Source organism: Apodemus sylvaticus, chromosome 14, assembly GCF_947179515.1.
Source record: "Apodemus sylvaticus chromosome 14, mApoSyl1.1, whole genome shotgun sequence".
In the NCBI taxonomy this organism is placed as follows: domain Eukaryota; kingdom Metazoa; phylum Chordata; class Mammalia; order Rodentia; family Muridae; genus Apodemus; species Apodemus sylvaticus.
This window is the reverse complement of record NC_067485.1, coordinates 12,908,994-12,927,832: the sequence shown is the minus strand read 5'-3', so window position 1 is coordinate 12,927,832 and position 18,839 is coordinate 12,908,994. Positions and strand designations below refer to the sequence as shown.

The following is an 18,839-nucleotide window of genomic DNA, read 5'->3' as shown; positions in this document are numbered from 1 at the left end:
CCTGCGTACTTCACTCAGCAGGCTATTTCCCGCCCCGTGGTGACCTCATCAGAAGGCGGGGTCCGGCGTCCGGATTTTTAGTCGTAGCTGTTTCTGTGCTGGCGGGTATGGCGGCTCCTCGTCCTGTGAGTCCGGAGACGCCTTTTGATCCGTCCAAGGCCCCGGTAATCGAGGGCTTCAGCCCCACGGTCTACACCAATCCAGAAGGCTTCAAGGAAAAGTTTATTCGCAAGACCCGTGAGAACCCAATGGTGCCTATAGGTAAGTGTGCTGTAGGAACGGAAGACCGAGGGGACAGAGGTTTCGCAGGGGAAGGAAATAGGGGAGGACCAAATACATCTTGGGTATGGGAGGGGAGCGGACCAGAGGTCTGACGGAAGGACGGTGCGGGGATGACTGAAACGAATCGGAACGCGTTGCGGGGCTTGGGGCCGGTGAAGCGGACTCTAGAACAACCCATTCCCGCCCTCCTGTTGTGGCTCTGGGAAAGCAAGAATGGGGACCCAACCTGTTGCTTCCCGTGTGTGTTGTCCTCTCCCCAGGCTGTCTGGGGACGGCGGCTGCCCTCACCTATGGCCTTTACTGCTTCCACCGCGGCCAGAGCCACCGATCCCAACTAATGATGCGCACTCGGATCGCTGCCCAAGGTTTCACGGTCGTAGCCATCTTGTTGGGGTTAGCGGCATCCGCTATGAAGTCTCGACCCTGAGTGTATGGCCGGGTCTTGAAAGCTCCTTGGAAATCATTTCAAAACCCAGGAACAACAAACAGTCCTGTCAAACTTGCTCCCAACGATTCTGACAGGGCCTTATTGTTATTTGGGTGAGGAAGTGGTCGATTTTGTGACTGATTTGCGCCTCCACCCGCACTCCCATCCCAAAATCCCAGGTTCGTTTCAGTTGGATTGCATGCTTCTACTTGTGATGAGTCCCCTTAATTACATAATAAACGCTTATTACACTTGTATGTGATGAATTATTTCTTAATCTCATTCCTACGATCAAAACTATGATTTTTCCACTAAGTTTTTAGGAGGGAACAGGCTGTTGGTAGGATTGGCCTTTAAAAATCAGCTAGGCCTGATAGTGCATGCCTATAGCCTCAACTATTCTGAACTGAGGAAGAAGAATCTTGCTTGCGCATGACTTCAAGAGGTCAAGATCACTCAGAGTAAGTTAGATTCTGTATCATTTAACATGGCATGAGGCCACAGCTGAACTGAACAATACCTGGTCTTTGTGAGGCCCTAGATTTATTCGATTTATTCTCCAGTTGTGAGCGAGGAACATAGAGCCTAGTGCCATCCAAACTTTCCTTGTCACTGTCAAGTTACTTGGGGTACTAATTAAAAGTACAGATTCCCAAATGCTCATTCTTGGATCCTAGTTCAGTGAGCTGTTTGACATAAGGGGAGGAGGGGCTTGCCAGCAATTCCCAAGTTTCTGTAGCCTTTAGATGAGCCCTGTCATGGTCCTGTTGTTGAGTCAGGTCGTTCAAACCCACACCACCACCATTCTTTGACCACTTCTCTTACTCCATTGCAGCCTCCTTGGAGACCCTCCACTCCGCTGATCTATTTACTACTCCAGCTTTTGGCACAAAAGTCTCAAAGGCATTTGTGATCTGTGGTCACTGTGCTGCTTGAGGAGCTGACTCCTCCCATGGGTCACCCTGCCCCTCTGAACACCCAAAGGGAGAAGGGAAGAAAGGAAAGAATCATTTTATGGGCCCTGACATGTTTTAGATCTCTGAGTGGGAAGTCTGTGACTAGAGTCAGATGTTTGCAGCTCTATCATGATCTTAACCATGAGGCATATTGCCAGTGTGGAGCACTGCATTGTGAAGCCCACCGGATGCAAGAATAGGATAAAGAGCTGAAGATGGCCCCATATTTAAAAGTAATGTCCACTGTTAGTGTGATTATACCCACCCCACATTTAAGAGTTGAATTCCAACTCTTAATTCTTTAGGCCTTATTTGGCAGTAGAGACTTTACAGCCATGACCATCAATAGTTAAAATACAGTCTTTAAGGTGGGCTTTAATCCAGTAAGACTGGTATCCAGAAGAGGGCATCAGATCCCTTTACAGGTGGTGGTGAGCCACCATGTGGTTGCTGGGAATTAAACTCAGGATCTCTGGAAGAGCAGTCAGTGTTCTTAACTACTGAACCATCTATCCGGCCCCTCTTATCCATATTTGAAAGAAAAAAATTGGACACAAAAGTCATATGTGGAAAGATGGTGAAGGCAGACAACCATGTGAGGGAGTAGACAAAACTGGAGAGCTGTATCTGCAAACCAAGGAATGCCTGAGCTACTAGAAGCTACAAGAGGCTTCAGCCTTAGCTTCTGAGGTGTGGTGGGGGCGTGGCTAGGTCGTTCCCAGATTCAGGACTTGAGCCTCCAGAACTGAGACATGTTTCTGCTGCTCTAAGGCAGCCAGGTTTCTGGGCTCTTTAATGGCAATCTTAGGGAACTAATACTGTCGGCAGTTACAACATCATATAGATCATAATGGCTTAAATGTCCTGGTTTACGGCCTCTGCTGAGGGGGATGATGGTGTGGCCACTGTTGCTTCAACTGAATAGCCGAAGAGGGAAGCACACCTGTACTGCAGCAGGCCTGCGAGCTTGGGCAGATGCTATATTTGCCGTCCTTACTCAGGTCTTAGAGCATGCTGGCTGGCCTCACCTCCTTTCTACACAAAAGCCAATTAATTCTGTTTGGGGAGCCTTAGTTTTCTTAGCTATATATGAGGACAGCCGAGTCCTCATCTTCAGATTTGTTTAAGAGCGTCACAGAAAGCAAGGTTGCAGACCTTTCCTGTGAAAGTTTGCCTTTCTTCTTGGCGGGCAGACAGCAGACACAGGTAGGTTGGGGTTCCTGCTTCCAGCTGCGAGCTTCTAGGTTTCCAAGAGTACATCCTCAACTTTTTAAGGACATGGAGCTAGGAAAGTTCAAAAGCACAAACTGAGCCCTGACACCACTCGAGGCTTCCAAAGAAATGAGGATACTAATAAATAAATGTAAAAAGAGTTAACACACCCTTTAAGCCAAGAAAAATACATCAGGAGGGACAGTCACAATGGAGTGGGCTGACAGGAGTCGGAAGGAGGGGGGGTGAAGGGGGTAAGGGTACACTTCCCAGCTCCCAGAGACTGAGGAACAGAACAGGCTGCGAATGGCGGCTGCCGGAGGAAGTTCCGCCCTGGCTGAAGCAGCCATTCCTCTGCCCCAGCAAGGCCCATGTGCTTCGCGGCCATTCTCATGACAGGCACCTAGCGGGACAGTGGTGTCTGCTTCAGGGACATGAGCACCGAGCGCAGTCGGGACACGTCTTTGCACTGCTTGCTGCTCTTGGGATTGAAGTCACACAGCTGGGCTACCTTCTCCCACTCTGTGCCTGGGGTCTCCTCCTTGGATTCTTTCACAAAAGCCTCTTCAGATGCCCTGAGGGTAGAGAAAGGACAGGCTTTTGTGGTTTGTCTTCTCTGGAGTCACTAATGTCTTGCTCCCACTCTGTGGTGTGCAGCCTACTCTGGGACATTAGCCTGATGTCTGTCTCCATGGCTGCTGGCTGTCTTGAGGGTCAAACCTAAGCTCCTCAGCTTGGCATAGAGAATCCAGCCCCCTAGTGGAGGCCACCGGGCATTGGCTTCCATTCATCCCCACAAACCCAGCCAGTCAGTCCTCCCCAGGCCTCTGCCCGCACTGCTTCTCTCATATAGTGTCCTTGCCAACCCTTGCTACCCGGTAAATTCATTTTTAACTCTTAAAGGTGTAACTGAGGGTCATGAGTCTCTGAAGCATACACTGGGTTCCCAGCAGAGAATGTGGCTTCCAACATTTGTGATGTATTCCATCCCATGAGCAACTTGCAGGGAGAGGGCTGCCTGTCTCTTCTCTATGTCTGACCAGTGACAGGGATAGGTTGAGTACCAGCAGGTTTGGGTCAGATGGGAGGAAGAGGGGGTGGGCGGGAGGAGAAGCTGCCGCATCCTGCCATGCCCTGGGTGTGTTAAGAGGGCAGAGGGCAATAGAGGCAGCTGTGGTGTGGTTCAGCAAGGCCTGGTCCAGCAGGATCGGTAGAAGGTAGAAGGTGTGAAGTAAGGAAACTTATACTCAGGAATCACTGTGTCTTCTCCCCCAGTACCTCTGTCCATAACACACTGCCTGTCATCTGGGGCTGGTGTGAGAAGAAACCTAACTGACATTCCAAATCTGGAGCCAGACTCCAAACCCAGACATGGGAGAGGAGCAGCTGTGCAGTGGGCAGGGGCTCGTGCCCAAGTCAGTGCACTTAGGGGTGGGGCAAGGGCAGACTTATAAAGACTCCTTGTTTACACCTTCAGCATATTGTGCTTGGTGTCCCCCCCCCCAAAAAAGAGCCTTTTATCTCACCTACCCCTCCCCAGGAGGCTTCTCAGGGAACCCCTCCCATGGGAAGCTGGCTAGTGCATTCCTTCCTTCGCCCCGACTTGGGAACTCTAATGGGTAAAGTTCCCTTCAGCTTGCTGGCAGGACAGAGATGGCAGGCTGGAAGGCAAGAGCTGGTGCCCACACCAGCCCTGGAGCTCGTCTCCTGCCCCAGCCATCGCTCTGAGCTCAACCACATTCATTTATACCACACAGACAAGAGACTGCAGAGCCACTGCCGGGCTGCCCTCCCCCGCCCGCGGCCCCGCAGGCAGCAAAGGACGCACGTACACATAGCCAATGGTGTCGGCATCTGGCTGCTGGTAAAACGCTTTGTCAGCGATCCTTGAGGAAAACCATTAGGAGAAGGAGTTAAGTGGGGAAAGACAGACAACAACAGGCAGGCACAGGGTTAAAGAGAAAGAGAAACAGTGGGTTAGCACCTCCAAGAGGAGACGGGTTAGGAAGTACAATTTAAAACTAAGTTACCCCTAAGAGTGGGGAGGCCCCAGCTGCTCACTGAAGTCTCTTCCCAAAACCATTCCCTCTATACTGTGACTCCCTGTAGAACCATGGTCACCCCTCAAAGACAAGTAAGTCTTTAACCGAGTGGTTCTGACCTTCCCAATGTTATCATTCCTTAATACAGTTCCTCATGTTATGGTGACCCCCAGACATAAAATTATTTTCATTGCTACTTTATAACTGCACTTTTTCTACTGTTAGGAACTGTAATGCGGAATTATCTGATGTGGGCCCTGGGGTCGCAGCCCGCAGGTTGAGAGCCGCCGCTCCGGGCAGTGGCGCTTCTCCAGCATGCACATCCATCGCTTCTGTGGTCCTCAGGCACAGGGCCCACTGGATGCAGGCTGGGCTCTGTGTGTGTGATTCTCTCTGAACTCTGAGGATACAGAAGGGTCCTCGCCTGACACCCAAAGCCTGGCTTAGCACGCAGCAGTTTAATTCCCTTTCCCTTCGGGGAAGATCTTGTACCTTGAAGAGCACAGCATCCAAAGCAGGAGAACATCCGTTTCTACAGATGTGTTCTCTAGCTCGCACCCATGCTCTACCTTGCTTGTATTTTGCAGGATCAGCTGCTCCCACGGCAGTCCCTGCGGTTTCGCTAGGACTGGCCCAGCCCCCATAGCAACCCAGGGAATGGGACTTTCACCCTGGCTGGGTCCTTTGGGAGCAACCCTGCTCCTGTCTACTGGTAGGGTCACACAGCCCAAGGCAACTCTGGCAAGAGCCACTAGGCACTTGCTATTTTCACAGGGCTTGCCCGGATCGTAGGGCAGAGGCCCGACGCTGCTGTTCCCACACAGGGACATGAGACCAATGGAAGAGCCAGAACCGAAGGAAGAGAGCTGGTGGCAGAAAGATGAACACTGACTGACGTCACTTAGGTCCCAGTGCCACCGTCCTGGCCTTTTCATCCACACAGGCCACTAGTCTTCCCTTCATCCCTTAGTCACAACTGGGTTGAAGTACTGTCATTTGACATGAAATACTGAGGCTGACTCTTCCCTCCCTGCCAGGCCCGTGGCCTCTCTGAGTTGCCCACAGAGGACTGAGGTCCCTAAAGAGTCTAGTTACTCCAGGCCCCAGTAACCATTCTGCTTCCTCTCTGTCATGGAGAAGGGGAAAGGCTTAGGAGTGGGTGTGCTATCAGGAACCCTGGGGTGCCAGCAGCCCCACTCCTCACTGCATCACCCATTCAAGGCAGTCCCCAGCCCCATCCATCACCCCCATGGTGCCCTCCACCTTCTCAGAGATGCCCTCGTGTTCTATGATTCCCTTCATGTTCTCACTATATCCCCATGGCTTCCCCCGGCCTCCTTGGCCCCCCTTAGGTCCCCTGGCCTTCACTCACCTGTTGTTGATCTTGTTCTTCTCAACCTGTTCACTTTGGCGTTGGTTCCACTCCTCCAGGTCTTTTTTGGCCTTCTCCCGCCACTCCTGTTCAGTCACCTTCGAGGCAGCATCTGTGAGTCCCACAGGAGAATGGTGTAACAAGTTTTCTGTAGAGAACAGCCACCGCCGCCGCCGCCACCCTGGCTGCTCCACCCCTGGACAGCACCCCCAGGACCCACCCTTAGCCACACGGGCCTGCCTTGACTGCCTAGTCAGGATTCCAAGGCTGCCTCACTCCACCAGCAGCCAGCCCTGCTAGAGTCACTCTCCCCCAGGTGTGCCCTCACCCAACTCCTGCAGCCTTTTCTTCTGCTCCTCTCTCCACTTCCGGATGCTCTCGGGCTCCTGAGTCAACCTGTCAGCCTGGGCAATCGCAGCATAGCCATCGGCAGGCCCGTTAGCCTCCTACAACAAAATCACAGTGTTCCTGGCCCATCATGCCTGCCCTGTTGTTATGCTGTTCTGACTGGTACCAAGATAGCCCTCAAACCGGGACACCCAGACAGCAGCCGGCAACCTCGACCCACACTAGCACCCAGTCCCTGAAAACTACATCCTACCTTTACACTCTGTTCCCCTCTGCCAGAGACACTGCTCCCTGTGTGGCCTCAGCCCGCTCCACCTCTCAGGGCCTGACCATCATCCCTTCCAACTCCTTGACACTCCCACTCATTCACTGAGAAACAGGATAAATTATAACACTCCCATAGGATTGATACAATAACGAGATGAGTCTTAAAACTAAACTGAGGACTGAAGAGATGGCGTCATGATTAAGACCACTTGCTGCTCTTGCAGAGGACCCTAGTTCAGTTCCGAGCACCATCATAGCATCTCACAATTGTCTGCCCGCTTCTGGCCTCCGAAAGCATTTGCATGCAGGTGGTATGCATACATCTGTGCAAGCAAGACACTCATACACATAAAACAAACCTAAAAAGAAACTGTAAATGCCATGTCTTGCACACAATGCTTGCGTGCCTTGTGCTGCCATCATTAAAATCTATCTGTTATAGTTCTGTCACATGATAAAACTTACAGTCCAATAGGGCCTCGTTTCTGCTCATTAGTCCATCAGAGTGTCACCTTTGTGACACTTGTCCGGTGTTTCCCCAACAGACAATAGACTTTCCCCAAATGAACATGCAGCCCAGCAACAGGCAAAACAACCATGACTAAAATTCTGCCATGGCCAGGTAGTAGAAACACACAGCACTCAGGAGGCAGAGGCAGACAGATCTCTGTGAGTTCAAGGCCAGCCTGGTCTACAGATCAAGGATCCAGGACAGCCACGGCTATGCAGAGAAACCCTGACTTGAAATAACAAAACAAAGTCAGACTTTGCTATGACAGTGAGGCATGCAACAGTTGGAGAGAAGGCTCACCAGGAAAGAACATGGCTGCTCTTCCAGAGGACCCAAATTTGCTTCCTGGCACCCACAGGGCAGCCCACAATGATCTCTAGCTCCAGTTCCACAGGATCTGGAATGCAGGCTCTAGGCACACACCTTGCAGTGGTGTTTTGAATGAGTACAGCTCCCATATTTGAATATATTTAAATGCCTGGTCCCCAGTTGGTGGAACTGTTTGGAAAGGATTAGGAGGTGTGGCTTTATAGGAGGAGCTGTGTCTCTTGGGGGGTGGGTGTTGTCTTGGAGGTTTCAGAAGCCCTCTCCAGTGCTAGTTAGCTCTGTCTGTCTCATGCTAGCTAATCAAGTAGCTCTCTGCTACTGCTCTAGCACCATGCCTGCCTGCCCTCTACCTGCTGACCGCCATGATGGTCATGGACTCTGACCCTTTGAAACTGTAAGCCCCAAATAAAATCTTCTTCTCTAAGCTGACTTGGTCATGGTGTCTTAATCACAGCAATAGAAAGTAATTTAAGACACAGGCAAAATACTCTTACACATAAAATAATAAAACTTTGCTGTGGTAAACTTGGACTCTAAAACCCATTGCTGAAGCTGCAAGATGTGTGTATGTTTTCCTCACTGAAAATAGTCATAGTAAGATGACCTCAAATCTCAGACCTGATGCTGGGATTTGATGCAACAGAATTTGTAAGGTATTTATTTTTTGTGTAGAGACAGGGCTTCATGGAGCCCAAGATGGCCCAGAACTTGCTTCATATCCTAAGGTAACCTTGAACTTCTGATTAACCTGCCCCTGCCTCCAGAATGCAGCCACCAGGTGTGGGCCACCACACCGGGGTTGTGTCCTGTTGTGTCCCATTGCATGAAATCCAACGTGCATGCCTAGCAAGCCACTGTCCCAACTGAGCTACATTCTCAACTCTGTCTGCCATAGGATGACTGACAGCTCAGTGGGTGGGATCACATTACCATTCTTTCTCTTTAATTATATTTCTCAACTTGTGTTTGCCAGAGAGGACCTGACTGGAGGTCAGAGGACAACTTGAAGGCGTGGGTTCTCTCCTTCCCTCTGCAGGTTCTGGGGCTGAACTCAGGTCTTCAGGCTTAGCAACAAGCATCTACTGCTTTTCCATCTCCCCAGCCCATTACCATCAGTTCTCATTCCCTTTGTATAGAAGGAACACTGAGACCAAGAAAGATGGACAGACGTAGTGGACAGGGTTCAGCTCTGGTGACAGAGGTGATAGAGCTTGGGATAGAAATGTTGGGGGTTGTGCACTTGGGTCACTGTGGATGGGACACCTCTGGTCTGAGAGACCCTTTCTCTCTGAAGGATGGGCACACAGGCCCTGCCACCATGCCTGGCACCTCCACTCTGCCCTCCACATTCCTATGGGCACAGACCCCATAGGGCTTCTGCTGCCGTGCACCCCGCGTCCTTCCTCCAGCCACTGAAATCTTCACTGTATATGGACCTTGGAAAATCTTACTGCCGAGCCACATCACAGCCTGAACACTTGACCATTTCATTAAAGTCACTTGAATTCTTGGGCTTTTATATCTTCTAGGGTGCTGGAACTGACCCCATCTGGATCCCAGCAGAGACCACAATTTATTGTCCTCAGAGTGCTTGTTGCTGTCTGAAATGGCTTGCCTGTTTACATGGTTACTTTCTGTCCCCTATTCCCAGCCCTCTAGCCACCTAAGAAAGTATGCCCCATAGACCTAGAGACTGACTGCCGCCACACAGCATCCAGAGCATGAAGGCCGAGACGAGGGAGGCTAGAGATGTAACTCCATGGGAGAGGGTATCCCTACCTGTCAGAAGACCCTGGGTTCAAGTACAAACCAGAGGAGTAGGAGAGGAAGAAGAGTGAGAGGAAGAGATAATTTATTAAATCCATATGCATGGAGGTCATGTACAGGGATGGACAAGACAGCCTGTCTTCTGATTGCTTGAGATGGGGAGTCTCTCAGAGATGAGGACCATAGCTGATGGGTATACTGTAGTACAGGGCATGTAAGAGGCCAGACAAAAATGGCATGGCTATTCTTGCCTAGGAGCAAAGAGCAGCAAAGGATGAGAGAAAGGCATTTTATGACAAGAGCCAGCAAGCTAAAGGACCAAACAGGGCAGGCGCCTTCGGGAAGCTCTTAGGTACAGAGGAGGTAACGCAGGCAGAAGGAGGGGAGTGAAGAGGCCTGGAGAAGCATCCCTGGGCAGGCACCTGAGACCTACGCCTAACAAGTTAGGATTCCACAGCACTGGCTAGGGAACGGATGTCTTTGATCTTTACAATTCCACTTGGAAGGTTTTATTTATTGCCCTTGTTTTGTAGGTAAGGGGACTCTAGTTCCAAAGTGCCACAGTCAGCCTTGGCAAGCCACTGACAGAGCCAGGTTCAGACTGAATAGCTGGGTGTGAACGTCCCTGCCACAGAACAGATAACAGGAACACTGCATGATTCCTGCACCGCCCTTGTCTTCTCTATGGGTTCTCTTGCCCCCTATCACCCCTGTGCTGGGGTCTGAATGCAGGGCCTTGGGCATGCTCAACAAACACTACCACCCAGCCACTCTCCCAGGCCCCAGCCTGGCTGCTGCTAAGTGTCCTCAAGATTGAAGACTTTGTCCAGGGCTGGAGAGATGGCTCAGTGGTTAAGAGCCATCTGCTCTTCCGGAGGTCCTGAGTTCAAATCCCAGCAACCACATATAATGAGAACCATCTATAATGAGATCTGACACCCTCTTCTGGGGTGTCTGCAGACAGCTACAGTGTACTTATATATATATAATAAATAAATCTTTAAAAAAAAAAGGCGTTGTCCCTTCAGGGACCCTATCTCCCCTACTACACCCCCATACACCTCTCTCCTGCCTCCAGGCCACTCCTAAACCCACTTAGTACACACATCAATAATGTATAAAGTTGTCTTTGTTACAGAGTGCTTTTTCCCAACAACAGGGCAGGGCCTTGAATCTCCATTTTGCAAATGAGAAACCAAGCTCAGAAAGGTTAAGTTAGTAATTCAAGATCATCCAGCAGGGAAAAGCCAGAAAATGAAGTCTACTTCCTCTGCTGCCTGAGGTCTGGGTATGAAGCCCCGGCAGCCCTTGAAGCAGTGCCAGTACACACCCAGGGCACGAGGCTCAGGGTTCTACAGCACCTCCCATGCCTGGAAGTAGACATGGCCTGTTCCAGGTCCAGGGTATGCCGTCTACCTAAGCTGGGACTACCTCCTACACAACAGGAGAGGCCACTGATACGCCATGGTAATCCTAGCACACAATCCTATCCAGCCCTGTGTCTCTGGCCTCGTGGGGCTTTCCTGACACATGCCTCTTTGCAGCAGACTCCATAGGCTCCCAGGATGAACCGTGAAGCAACTGTCTTAGCTCCTGTGCCTTTACACATGCGGTTCCCCCTCAGCCAGGGCCAGCCATGCTTCCGAGAGCAGCTTTGAAATCCACTTCCCTGTGACTTCCCCCCTCACTCCCCCTCCTTGGACTTCCAGCTCCTGTGTAACTAGAACAGCTATTAAATCTCCTTGAGCAAAACGGGGATAATAAAAGAAACTGCGTACTGGGTGTTGGGAGGATTAAGTAGGTTAATCCCCGTAAAGCCTTCAGTTGTTTTCAGACACAAAAAGAACTCAAGCTGTTTGGATTTGTTTTTTTTTTTTTTTCTTTCTTTCTTTCTTTTTTAATAAGGGCCTCAAAATGAAAATGTGCCCCACACTAGCCTTGAACTTATGACCCTCCTGTCTCGAATCCAAGCTCCTGAGCTATATTCTGATTTCTTTCCAGGGTTCCTGGGCCTTCCCAGAACTGCATTAGAAGTAAACTCTGGGGACAAACTGTCCATCGGCTTTGCCTTCACATCCACCACCACAGCGCAGGCCTGGCCCCTGAAGAATGCGAGCTGAGAAATGAATGAACAAACGGCTGGTTATAAAGCTAGAGGAGGGCCCAGGAAAGGCGCTGGACGCTGTATCAGAGAGGCCTGGCTTACAGTGCCTGTCCTGCCATGCACCAACCGGGTGGTGACTGTTGAGAAAACCCTTTCCCTGGGCAACCCTGAGTTCAAGCCTGTGAAATGGCAGCACGCTCGCTGCTCAAGGCATCTAATAAGGCTCATAATGAATGCAAGAGCCATGAGATCTCCCCACAGGCCACTCGTGTTAAAAAGCAGGACTACTGTGGCTTACTGTCACCAGGTACTTAGGGCCCTCACTACCAGACAGCGAGAGCATAGCAGGGTTGCCGGCAGGCAGGCCCTGAAAAGTACCTCACTGACTTCTCTCCAGGTTGCTTTGGGTTGATTTTCCTGCCTGTTCCAGTGAGCATCAGGGGCCACACCAAGGCTCATCCATGCCTCTCTGAGCCTTCGAGGGAAGAGATGGGGTCACCTCCAGAAGGTTTAGCAGCCCGGGGCTGTAGTGGCCATACTAGTAGCCAAAGAAAACACAGAACTCCTCCAAAGTATTATCGAGGAGGAGAGGGCCAGATATGGCCAGAAGCAAAAGAACAAGAGGCCACAGGCAGGCCAGCTGACCACCCAGCCTCCTGGCCCCCTCTTTTGAGGGATGTCTCTGTTGGGCCCAACTTTGAAAGCTGGGCTTTCATGTTGGCCAAGTGCATGCTAAAACTAACTTCATGGCTGGCATATCCGCCTTCAGGATTGAGCGGCTCAAGCTAAGCTGGGCTGAGCAGTTGATTCCTCTAAGTAGCTCACAGGAGGAGAAGAGATAGAAAGGGGGTGGGGCTGAGGGGAGGAGGGGGGGAAAGGAGACCACTTCTGCGGGGTCCTCCAGGCCTGTCCCTGTCCCCGAGTAGCCAAAGGAGCTGGAATGGGTGTTATTTGGCTTACCCTCAGGCCTTGCTGGGGATGAGGTTTGTAGTTGGTCACTGACCTAGTCTACTAGAAAAGACTGAGACACGAGGCTCTACCCACGGTGGTGGATGTGCGGAGCTTGCACAGGCCAAGGCTTTTATTCTTGAAAGTGCATGCCACACACTGCTCACTGTGCTTATCCTACAGATAGTTTCCTGGGTCCAGCAGCAGAGCAAAGCACTGTTCAGAGTGTATGCAGGGCAGGCAGGAAGGAGCTTGGCTGCTAAGCCAAATAAACTATCTCTTCTGTAACCTTCCCTTGCCCAGGAGAATTCTAGGGCAGCGAGGGCGTGGCGAGATTCTAAGATCAACATGCCTCAGGGCATTGTGATAGCAAGAGAGTAAGAGTTACTCCTGAGACTGCAGTGTCCACATCTCTTAATGGACAGTGATGCTGAAGGAGGCAGCAAATGGCCAGGAGAGAGAGCCAGAGCCGGGAGAGCCAGGGCCAGGAGAGCCAAATTGCTCAGGTGAGGAAAACTCCATCTGTGAATTTCTTCAATATCTGCTGAAATCTCAAGCTTCCCCTCCACTGAAGAGTGAGAGTATGTGACTCAGAAAGTTCTAGATACTTGTGCAGTTCCAAATGCTGCCCCAGCATATCCACTGCAGAACAGAGACCTTTTGAGCCATTAAGGTCTTTGTGGGTGTTCCTGGAGCCCAGAAACAGCCTGACCAAAGTCCTAAGAGCAGAAGAACAACACTTACTCCTTAGCTCTGCCATACTCAGCTGGACACAAAGCGGCCAGGGTCCTAGGGAGAGACTTTTCATTGTCTGTTGAGTCATTTTCCAGAAATGGGGCTAGGCCAGTTTTCCTGTGTTAGGACGAGCCCATCCCACTTACATAAGAAGTATTGTTTATTCTCCCAGGATCCAAGAGGCCAACGCCTCCACAGGGTGGGGCTCAGGAGATCCGGAAGCTGCAGGCCCCAACATCAGCTCTTACCTGCCCAAGTTGAGAATTGAAGCTCAGCCCCACCTAGACATCCGGGGTGGCTTTGGGGATACCACTGGCGTGTGCATTCTCTTGTCTGGGTGTTTTGTTTTGTTCTGTTGCTGTGGTCCTAAGGATTTAACTCAGAGTTTCTCCACTGCACCCCCATCCCCTGATGGCCTTTACACCCTCTCCTCTCCTATCCACAGGGTTCCAGCCCCTGTGACAGAAAGAGGAAGCGGGGCCTCCTCATACTCTCGGGTCCAACCACTGCTAACAATTGGAATGCCTTTTCCAAATACTTTGTGCAAACACTTAAAAATATATATAATGGCACATCATTCATTCTGCAAGTTGCTTTAATAAAGGCATGCCTACAGGGACAGGAAGCTCTGACAGCCCTTTGGAACAGTCGGCCTAGACCCCTGATTCTGGACATGGAGGTCATTTCTAGTTCATTGGCTGTGGCAAATCATCCTGCAGAGAATCTGGGTATCCTTTTCCAATCACGTGCGTAGGGGAAATTTCACATGTCATCTCCCAATCAGAGAGGCTACCCAGTTAAAGTACCCACGGGTGGGGGAGACGGCCCAGTCAGCCTCCCACCTGAGGCACCTGCCCAGGCACAGCTACGCTTCCTTCCCTCCACCCCAGGCCACTCCTTCCTGACGCTAGACACCTGAGGACAACCTGAGCAGCTCCTCATCAGTCCCTGTCCCCGCACACAAGAAGAAAACAGTCAGTGTAGCAAGCGTGGTGAGCCCCAAATGACCTCCAATGGAGAAACTGACTGAGCCTGGGACGGTCCAGCCCACCTCTGCTTACCTGAAACACATCTCCATTGACTGTAGTCCCCATGTCCTCTGAACCTGCTGGAAAGAGCAAAGAGACAGTATCACTCACAGTCCAGCTTACAAACACACAAGGGTCCTATTTTGCTTCTCAAGCCAACCTGTGCACACGCCCACGGGTACACTGATATCCCCTGTGCCCCTGAGATATAATGAATATATAAACAATGACGCTCAGGCTGCGACTGTTCCGATGTGCACTTACTGTCATCCCTAATATTTGCCACAGCCCTGTGATGAAGCTGCTAGTGACCCATTTTACAGATTCTCAAGTGGAGGCTCAGAAGGCTACCGTGATCCCTCACCCACCTGAAGTCAAGCGTGGAGCTGGGACCTCGTGAGGCAGCAGGGGCACTGTGAGTTTAGGGAGAGGCCACCGGGGATGAGGAAGAGAGGGGTCTGTGTCTCTGCATGTCCTGCTGGAACCTTGAGCAACCGCTCTGCCTGGGCGAGCAAGACTCACAGCTCCCCCTGGGCAATGCTTGGCCTATTTTTCCTCCCTGTGCCCCTCCCAGGGTTCCACGTTGACTTCACAGTGGCTCCTTGTCATCCCTTTGCCCGATATCCAGTTAGCCACAAGCGACCTGTAGCTTCAGCTGCAATGGCGACCCTCACGGTTGACTTCCCGTCACTCTGATGAGGCCCAGGCAGCCTGTGCACTGGCCATCTCAGACCTACACTCCTGCTTTGGTTGTCTGTGGTGCTAGTGGCAAAGGAGAGAGCTCTGTGGCTTGGAGCCACGCCCATGCATGGGGCCTGGGCCTTGCTACAGTTCAGTCATTAGATGCTGAATAAATAAATGCATTTTTATTGGTGTGTAAGTTACCTCCTACAGGGCCTTTGCCGGCTTCCTCTACTTCCCTAGGCACTAAGAGAAAGTCTCGTCTCTGGGATACACCGGAGCACTGCACGGGTGTCCCACTCTCCTACAGTGACTTGGCATGCCCCAGGGCATGTACTCCTTACCCGACTCTGCATGCATATTTTTTCCCCAGCTAAAGGCTCCTGCATAGAACAGATGAGCAGAGACAGTTGGCCAAATGGAGTTCAGTTGTTCTTTGGGGCTCATTGCAATTGGCAAGGCCTCTCTGAAACTGTCATCCTCCTAGCTGTGAGCCACAGACAGACCATCAACCCTGTATGGGATAGACTGACCTCTGAGGAACAGCAGTCCTTCTGGCCTCAGCCTGACAGGATTCAACGGGGGCCACCCAGCCTCGTGTCAATCATCTGTCACTGATTTAAATTATAACTTATTTACCTCCAAGGAGTGATTAATCCTGATCCACTATGACAGCGCTCACCTCACCCCCTCTGGTAGGGTTTCTACAGTACGGGTGGCTTGCTCATACCTCAAAAGGGTATGAGCATCTCCGTCAGAGGGGCTTCTTCTAGGACATCTTGTCTACCTAGTCTTACCTCTCCAGGGTCCATTCCAGACCCTATGTATGTGTCTATGGGAACAGCCTTTTGGGGACATTGCACTCTCTCTCTCTAACCTGATCTGCCTCCAGCAGACCCCTCTTTGCCAAAGCCACATGGATTTCCTCTAGGCCTCCAGAAAAATGGTGCACTGTTAGCCTCTCTGGGACTGCATACACGCCCACTCTCGAATTACCTGTATCCCACAGGCTGATTGATTCCAAGTCTACAACAGAGCCCACAGAAAAAAATACATCAGGGCAAATAGTGAGTCCCCAGGATAAGGTTTTTGGTGGCCTCCTCGGGAATAAGGGCAAAGGATCCAGAACATTCCTGTGAGCTTACTGAGGCCAGCAGGGGCAGTAGGATTACACAGAGCTGCCCATAAGTCACAGTCGGGCCAGGAGCCCAGAGAACTGGTGTGAAAGCGTAGCGCATTAGGGCACTGCCCAAGGCTGATGAATGGAAACAAAGTGTCCAGGGCCCAGGCCGGCTGCGGATCCGCCCGCCCAGAGGAGAAGGCTCAGTGGGGTTCCGGTTCAGGCCCATACCAGACACAGCTTTCCCCCAGGCCCCCCTGAGAGCCAGCCGAGCCAGCCACAGTGAAACTGCATTGAACTTAGCAGGAGAGCTGCTATCAGAAGACCTCTTTGTCTCCGGGAGGTGACTCAGAGGTGTGCATTGATGGCTGCTGTTAGAACCAGCTTCTTTCCAGCTCCCAGGAGGCCCAGATGGTTCACCTCAGACCACCCAGGTTCCTAACATTCCCTGCAACGCAGAGGGAGATAGGTGCTTCCCACTGTCTAGGCTTAGGAGAATCAGGTCCGTTCTATTTATGCCTGAACACCCGCCGAGCTCCCCTCCCGAAGTACCTCCTTGTTCCCCAAACTGCCACTCAGAACGGCAGCGGGGCACCTGCATCATCCGGGAGACTCTCACAGGGCCGTGCCCCTGGCAGCTCCCCTAAGGATTATCACCACTGTCTCCCTCCCGGTTATCTCATACCTAGGGCCGGTCAGTGCCCTACCCACCAGACTACTTGCAAACTTGCAAACTCCCACGCTCTTATGGCTCTCCTCAGCCCGACCTGCATCTGTCTTTCTCCTGAGCAGCTAACAACTTGGAACCTCCTAACGAGGCAGGGTAGCCAAGTGAGTTCCACGCAGGAACCCAGGCGCCTTCCCTTGGACAATGAAGGGCCCGCGCTGAGGAACCGAGAGCTGCTATTTCAGACCTGCACGGCTGGCTTGGGTAGGCCCCTGCTTCTCCTTACTGTATCCAATCATCCCCTGAGGAGACTAGCACAGCTGCCCTTTGGAAGAACTTAACGAGGAGGCCTGAAATCAATGCCCCAGACCTATCACTCATGGCTGTGTGGCCCTGGACAAGACATTAATACTCCAGTTTTTTTCTTTTTAATTATTATTATTTACATTGCATTTACTTGTGTACACACACACACCACACACACACACACACACACACACACACACACGTATGTGAGGTCAGAGGACAATTTGTGAGAGTGAATTCTCTCTACCACATGGTTCCGGGAACCGAGCTCAGGTGTCATCAGGTTGGGTTGATTTACATTTACTCAACACACAGTCCTGATAACCCCCCAAACTCCAGTGTCTTGTATGTTACTAAAGGCTGATTATACTCTTATGTCAGAGTTCATTCAACCTCTCGGCCATAGATACAGTTTCTTCCTTCTGTGTTCCCAGTGGGGATGGCAACCCAGCAAATGTTGATTGAAAGAAAGATAAACATATACATACAATATTTATTTCCAACAGGACCACTAAACCTCTTTAACATCACACCGAAAAAAAAGAAACAAGATCTATCAGGAGGATCACCAGGAAGGCCCATATTTTTACTAAATATTTAAATGTGTTTATAAGAAATTGTTCCTTGGGGCAGAAGTATCAATGATAACAAAGCAGAAAACAGGCCCTGAACCCTTATGTCTGAAGCCACCCGCAGTGGTCCTGGGCCACCTTTGTAAATCCACTAAACAAACAGTTACAAACAGGAAGGGCACAGCTCATGACCATTTGTATCCCTGTCCAGACTTACTGTCGGGCCCATGAGAGACTGTGCGGTCTGGACAGGAAAGACTTAGCATCCGACAGAAGGGGTTTAATTCTTGATTGCTACTTCCTAGTTGTTTTAATAATGTACCCTTTGAGGCCAGTTGTGAAATGGGCTCAGTATCGTGTATGAAATTATTATAGGTAATTAACATTGTCTCCCGCACTGCTGCAGGACGGCAGGTGGTCCCCAAGGATGAGCTGCGAGTTCTCCCAGCGCCCCCTGCTTCCCTGCAGGATGGAAACCCAAGCCCTGGGTCAGGAGGACTGTATCCGCCCCACACCTGTACCACTTAGCTAGGACACTGGGACAGTCGCAGAAACTGAGCAGGGGGAGGGTTCCCGAGCCAGACGGTGGAGGAGCTGGCCTGGGGATGAAATGTCACGACTAAATTCCTGTCCCCAGAGTCAGCAGACCCAGTCTCAGCGCAGACTCCAGCTCATTCTCCGGCTCCTCCCTCTTTTCCCAGGCCTCCCGGATACACGCAGCCCCTCGGGGTACCCTCGGTCACCCTGGACAGCCGGGCTCAGACTCCTGCACGGACCCAGGCCGGGTCTAACCGAGCCTGGGCCTCCCGTCCCCGGTGGTGGCCTCAGCGCCCCCGTTCCAGGCCGCTGCGCTGACTCACCCCCGCTCGCGAGTCCCGGCTGCGCAGAGGCCACCTGGCTGGCGGCAGGTGCCCCGAAACCCTGGTCATTCTCGATGCCAGCAATCTCGCTCTCCTGCTGGGCCAGGAAGGCGGCCGCCGGGTCCTCCTCGGCGGCCTCGGGGGCCCCGCTCTCCGACGACGAGAAGAAGCCGAAGTCCTCAGCCATCTTCCCCGCGTGGCTGCTGTCACCTCCCGCCCGCGCCCGCGGCCCGCACTTCCCGTCACCCGCCCGGCTTGCCTGTCACTGCGGCTGCAGCGGCGGCGGGAGGAGTCGCGGCGGGAATGT

General features: G+C 51.7%; 2 protein-coding genes across 3 annotated transcripts; one reads left to right on the top strand and one right to left on the bottom strand.

The window, feature by feature from the left end:
- The first annotated feature begins 42 nt into the window (after nt 1-42).
- Nucleotides 43-966, top strand: Higd2a (HIG1 hypoxia inducible domain family member 2A). Its single transcript, XM_052156589.1, has 2 exons — nt 43-261; nt 543-966. Exons 1-2 carry the CDS (start codon nt 108-110, stop codon nt 707-709), a joined length of 321 nt encoding a protein of 106 aa, XP_052012549.1. The 5' UTR covers nt 43-107; the 3' UTR covers nt 710-966.
- Nucleotides 967-3,023: 2,057 nt separating this feature from the next.
- On the bottom strand, nt 3,024-18,839 carry Cltb (clathrin light chain B). 2 transcript variants are annotated; one of them, XM_052157129.1, is made up of 5 exons: nt 18,533-18,839; nt 14,360-14,403; nt 6,620-6,737; nt 6,292-6,403; nt 3,024-3,452 (listed from the first exon to the last, which is right to left on the bottom strand). In XM_052157129.1, the coding sequence occupies exons 1-5, from the start codon at nt 18,717-18,719 to the stop codon at nt 3,281-3,283; spliced, it is 633 nt and encodes a 210-aa protein (XP_052013089.1). In that variant the 5' UTR covers nt 18,720-18,839; the 3' UTR covers nt 3,024-3,280. The 2 variants fall into 2 exon arrangements, with proteins under 2 accessions (XP_052013089.1, XP_052013088.1); XM_052157128.1 differs by having other exon boundaries at nt 14,360-14,406; nt 18,533-18,838.

What these genes read in the sequence shown, in the direction of transcription:
- Cltb (XM_052157128.1), bottom strand. Translation starts at nt 18,719, where the DNA reads ATGGCTGAGGACTTCGGCTTCTTCTCGTCGTCGGAGAGCGGGGCCCCC. An exon ending in GCCGGGACTCGCGAGCGGGG is followed by an intron (nt 14,407 to 18,532) that starts GTGAGTCAGCGC and finishes TGCTCTTTCCAG; the next exon opens with CAGGTTCAGAGGACATGGGG. An exon ending in AAGAACAAGATCAACAACAG is followed by an intron (nt 3,453 to 6,291) that starts GTGAGTGAAGGC and finishes CTCTACCCTCAG; the next exon opens with GGCATCTGAAGAGGCTTTTG.
- Higd2a (XM_052156589.1), top strand. Translation starts at nt 108, where the DNA reads ATGGCGGCTCCTCGTCCTGTGAGTCCGGAGACGCCTTTTGATCCGTCC. An exon ending in GAACCCAATGGTGCCTATAG is followed by an intron (nt 262 to 542) that starts GTAAGTGTGCTG and finishes TCCTCTCCCCAG; the next exon opens with GCTGTCTGGGGACGGCGGCT.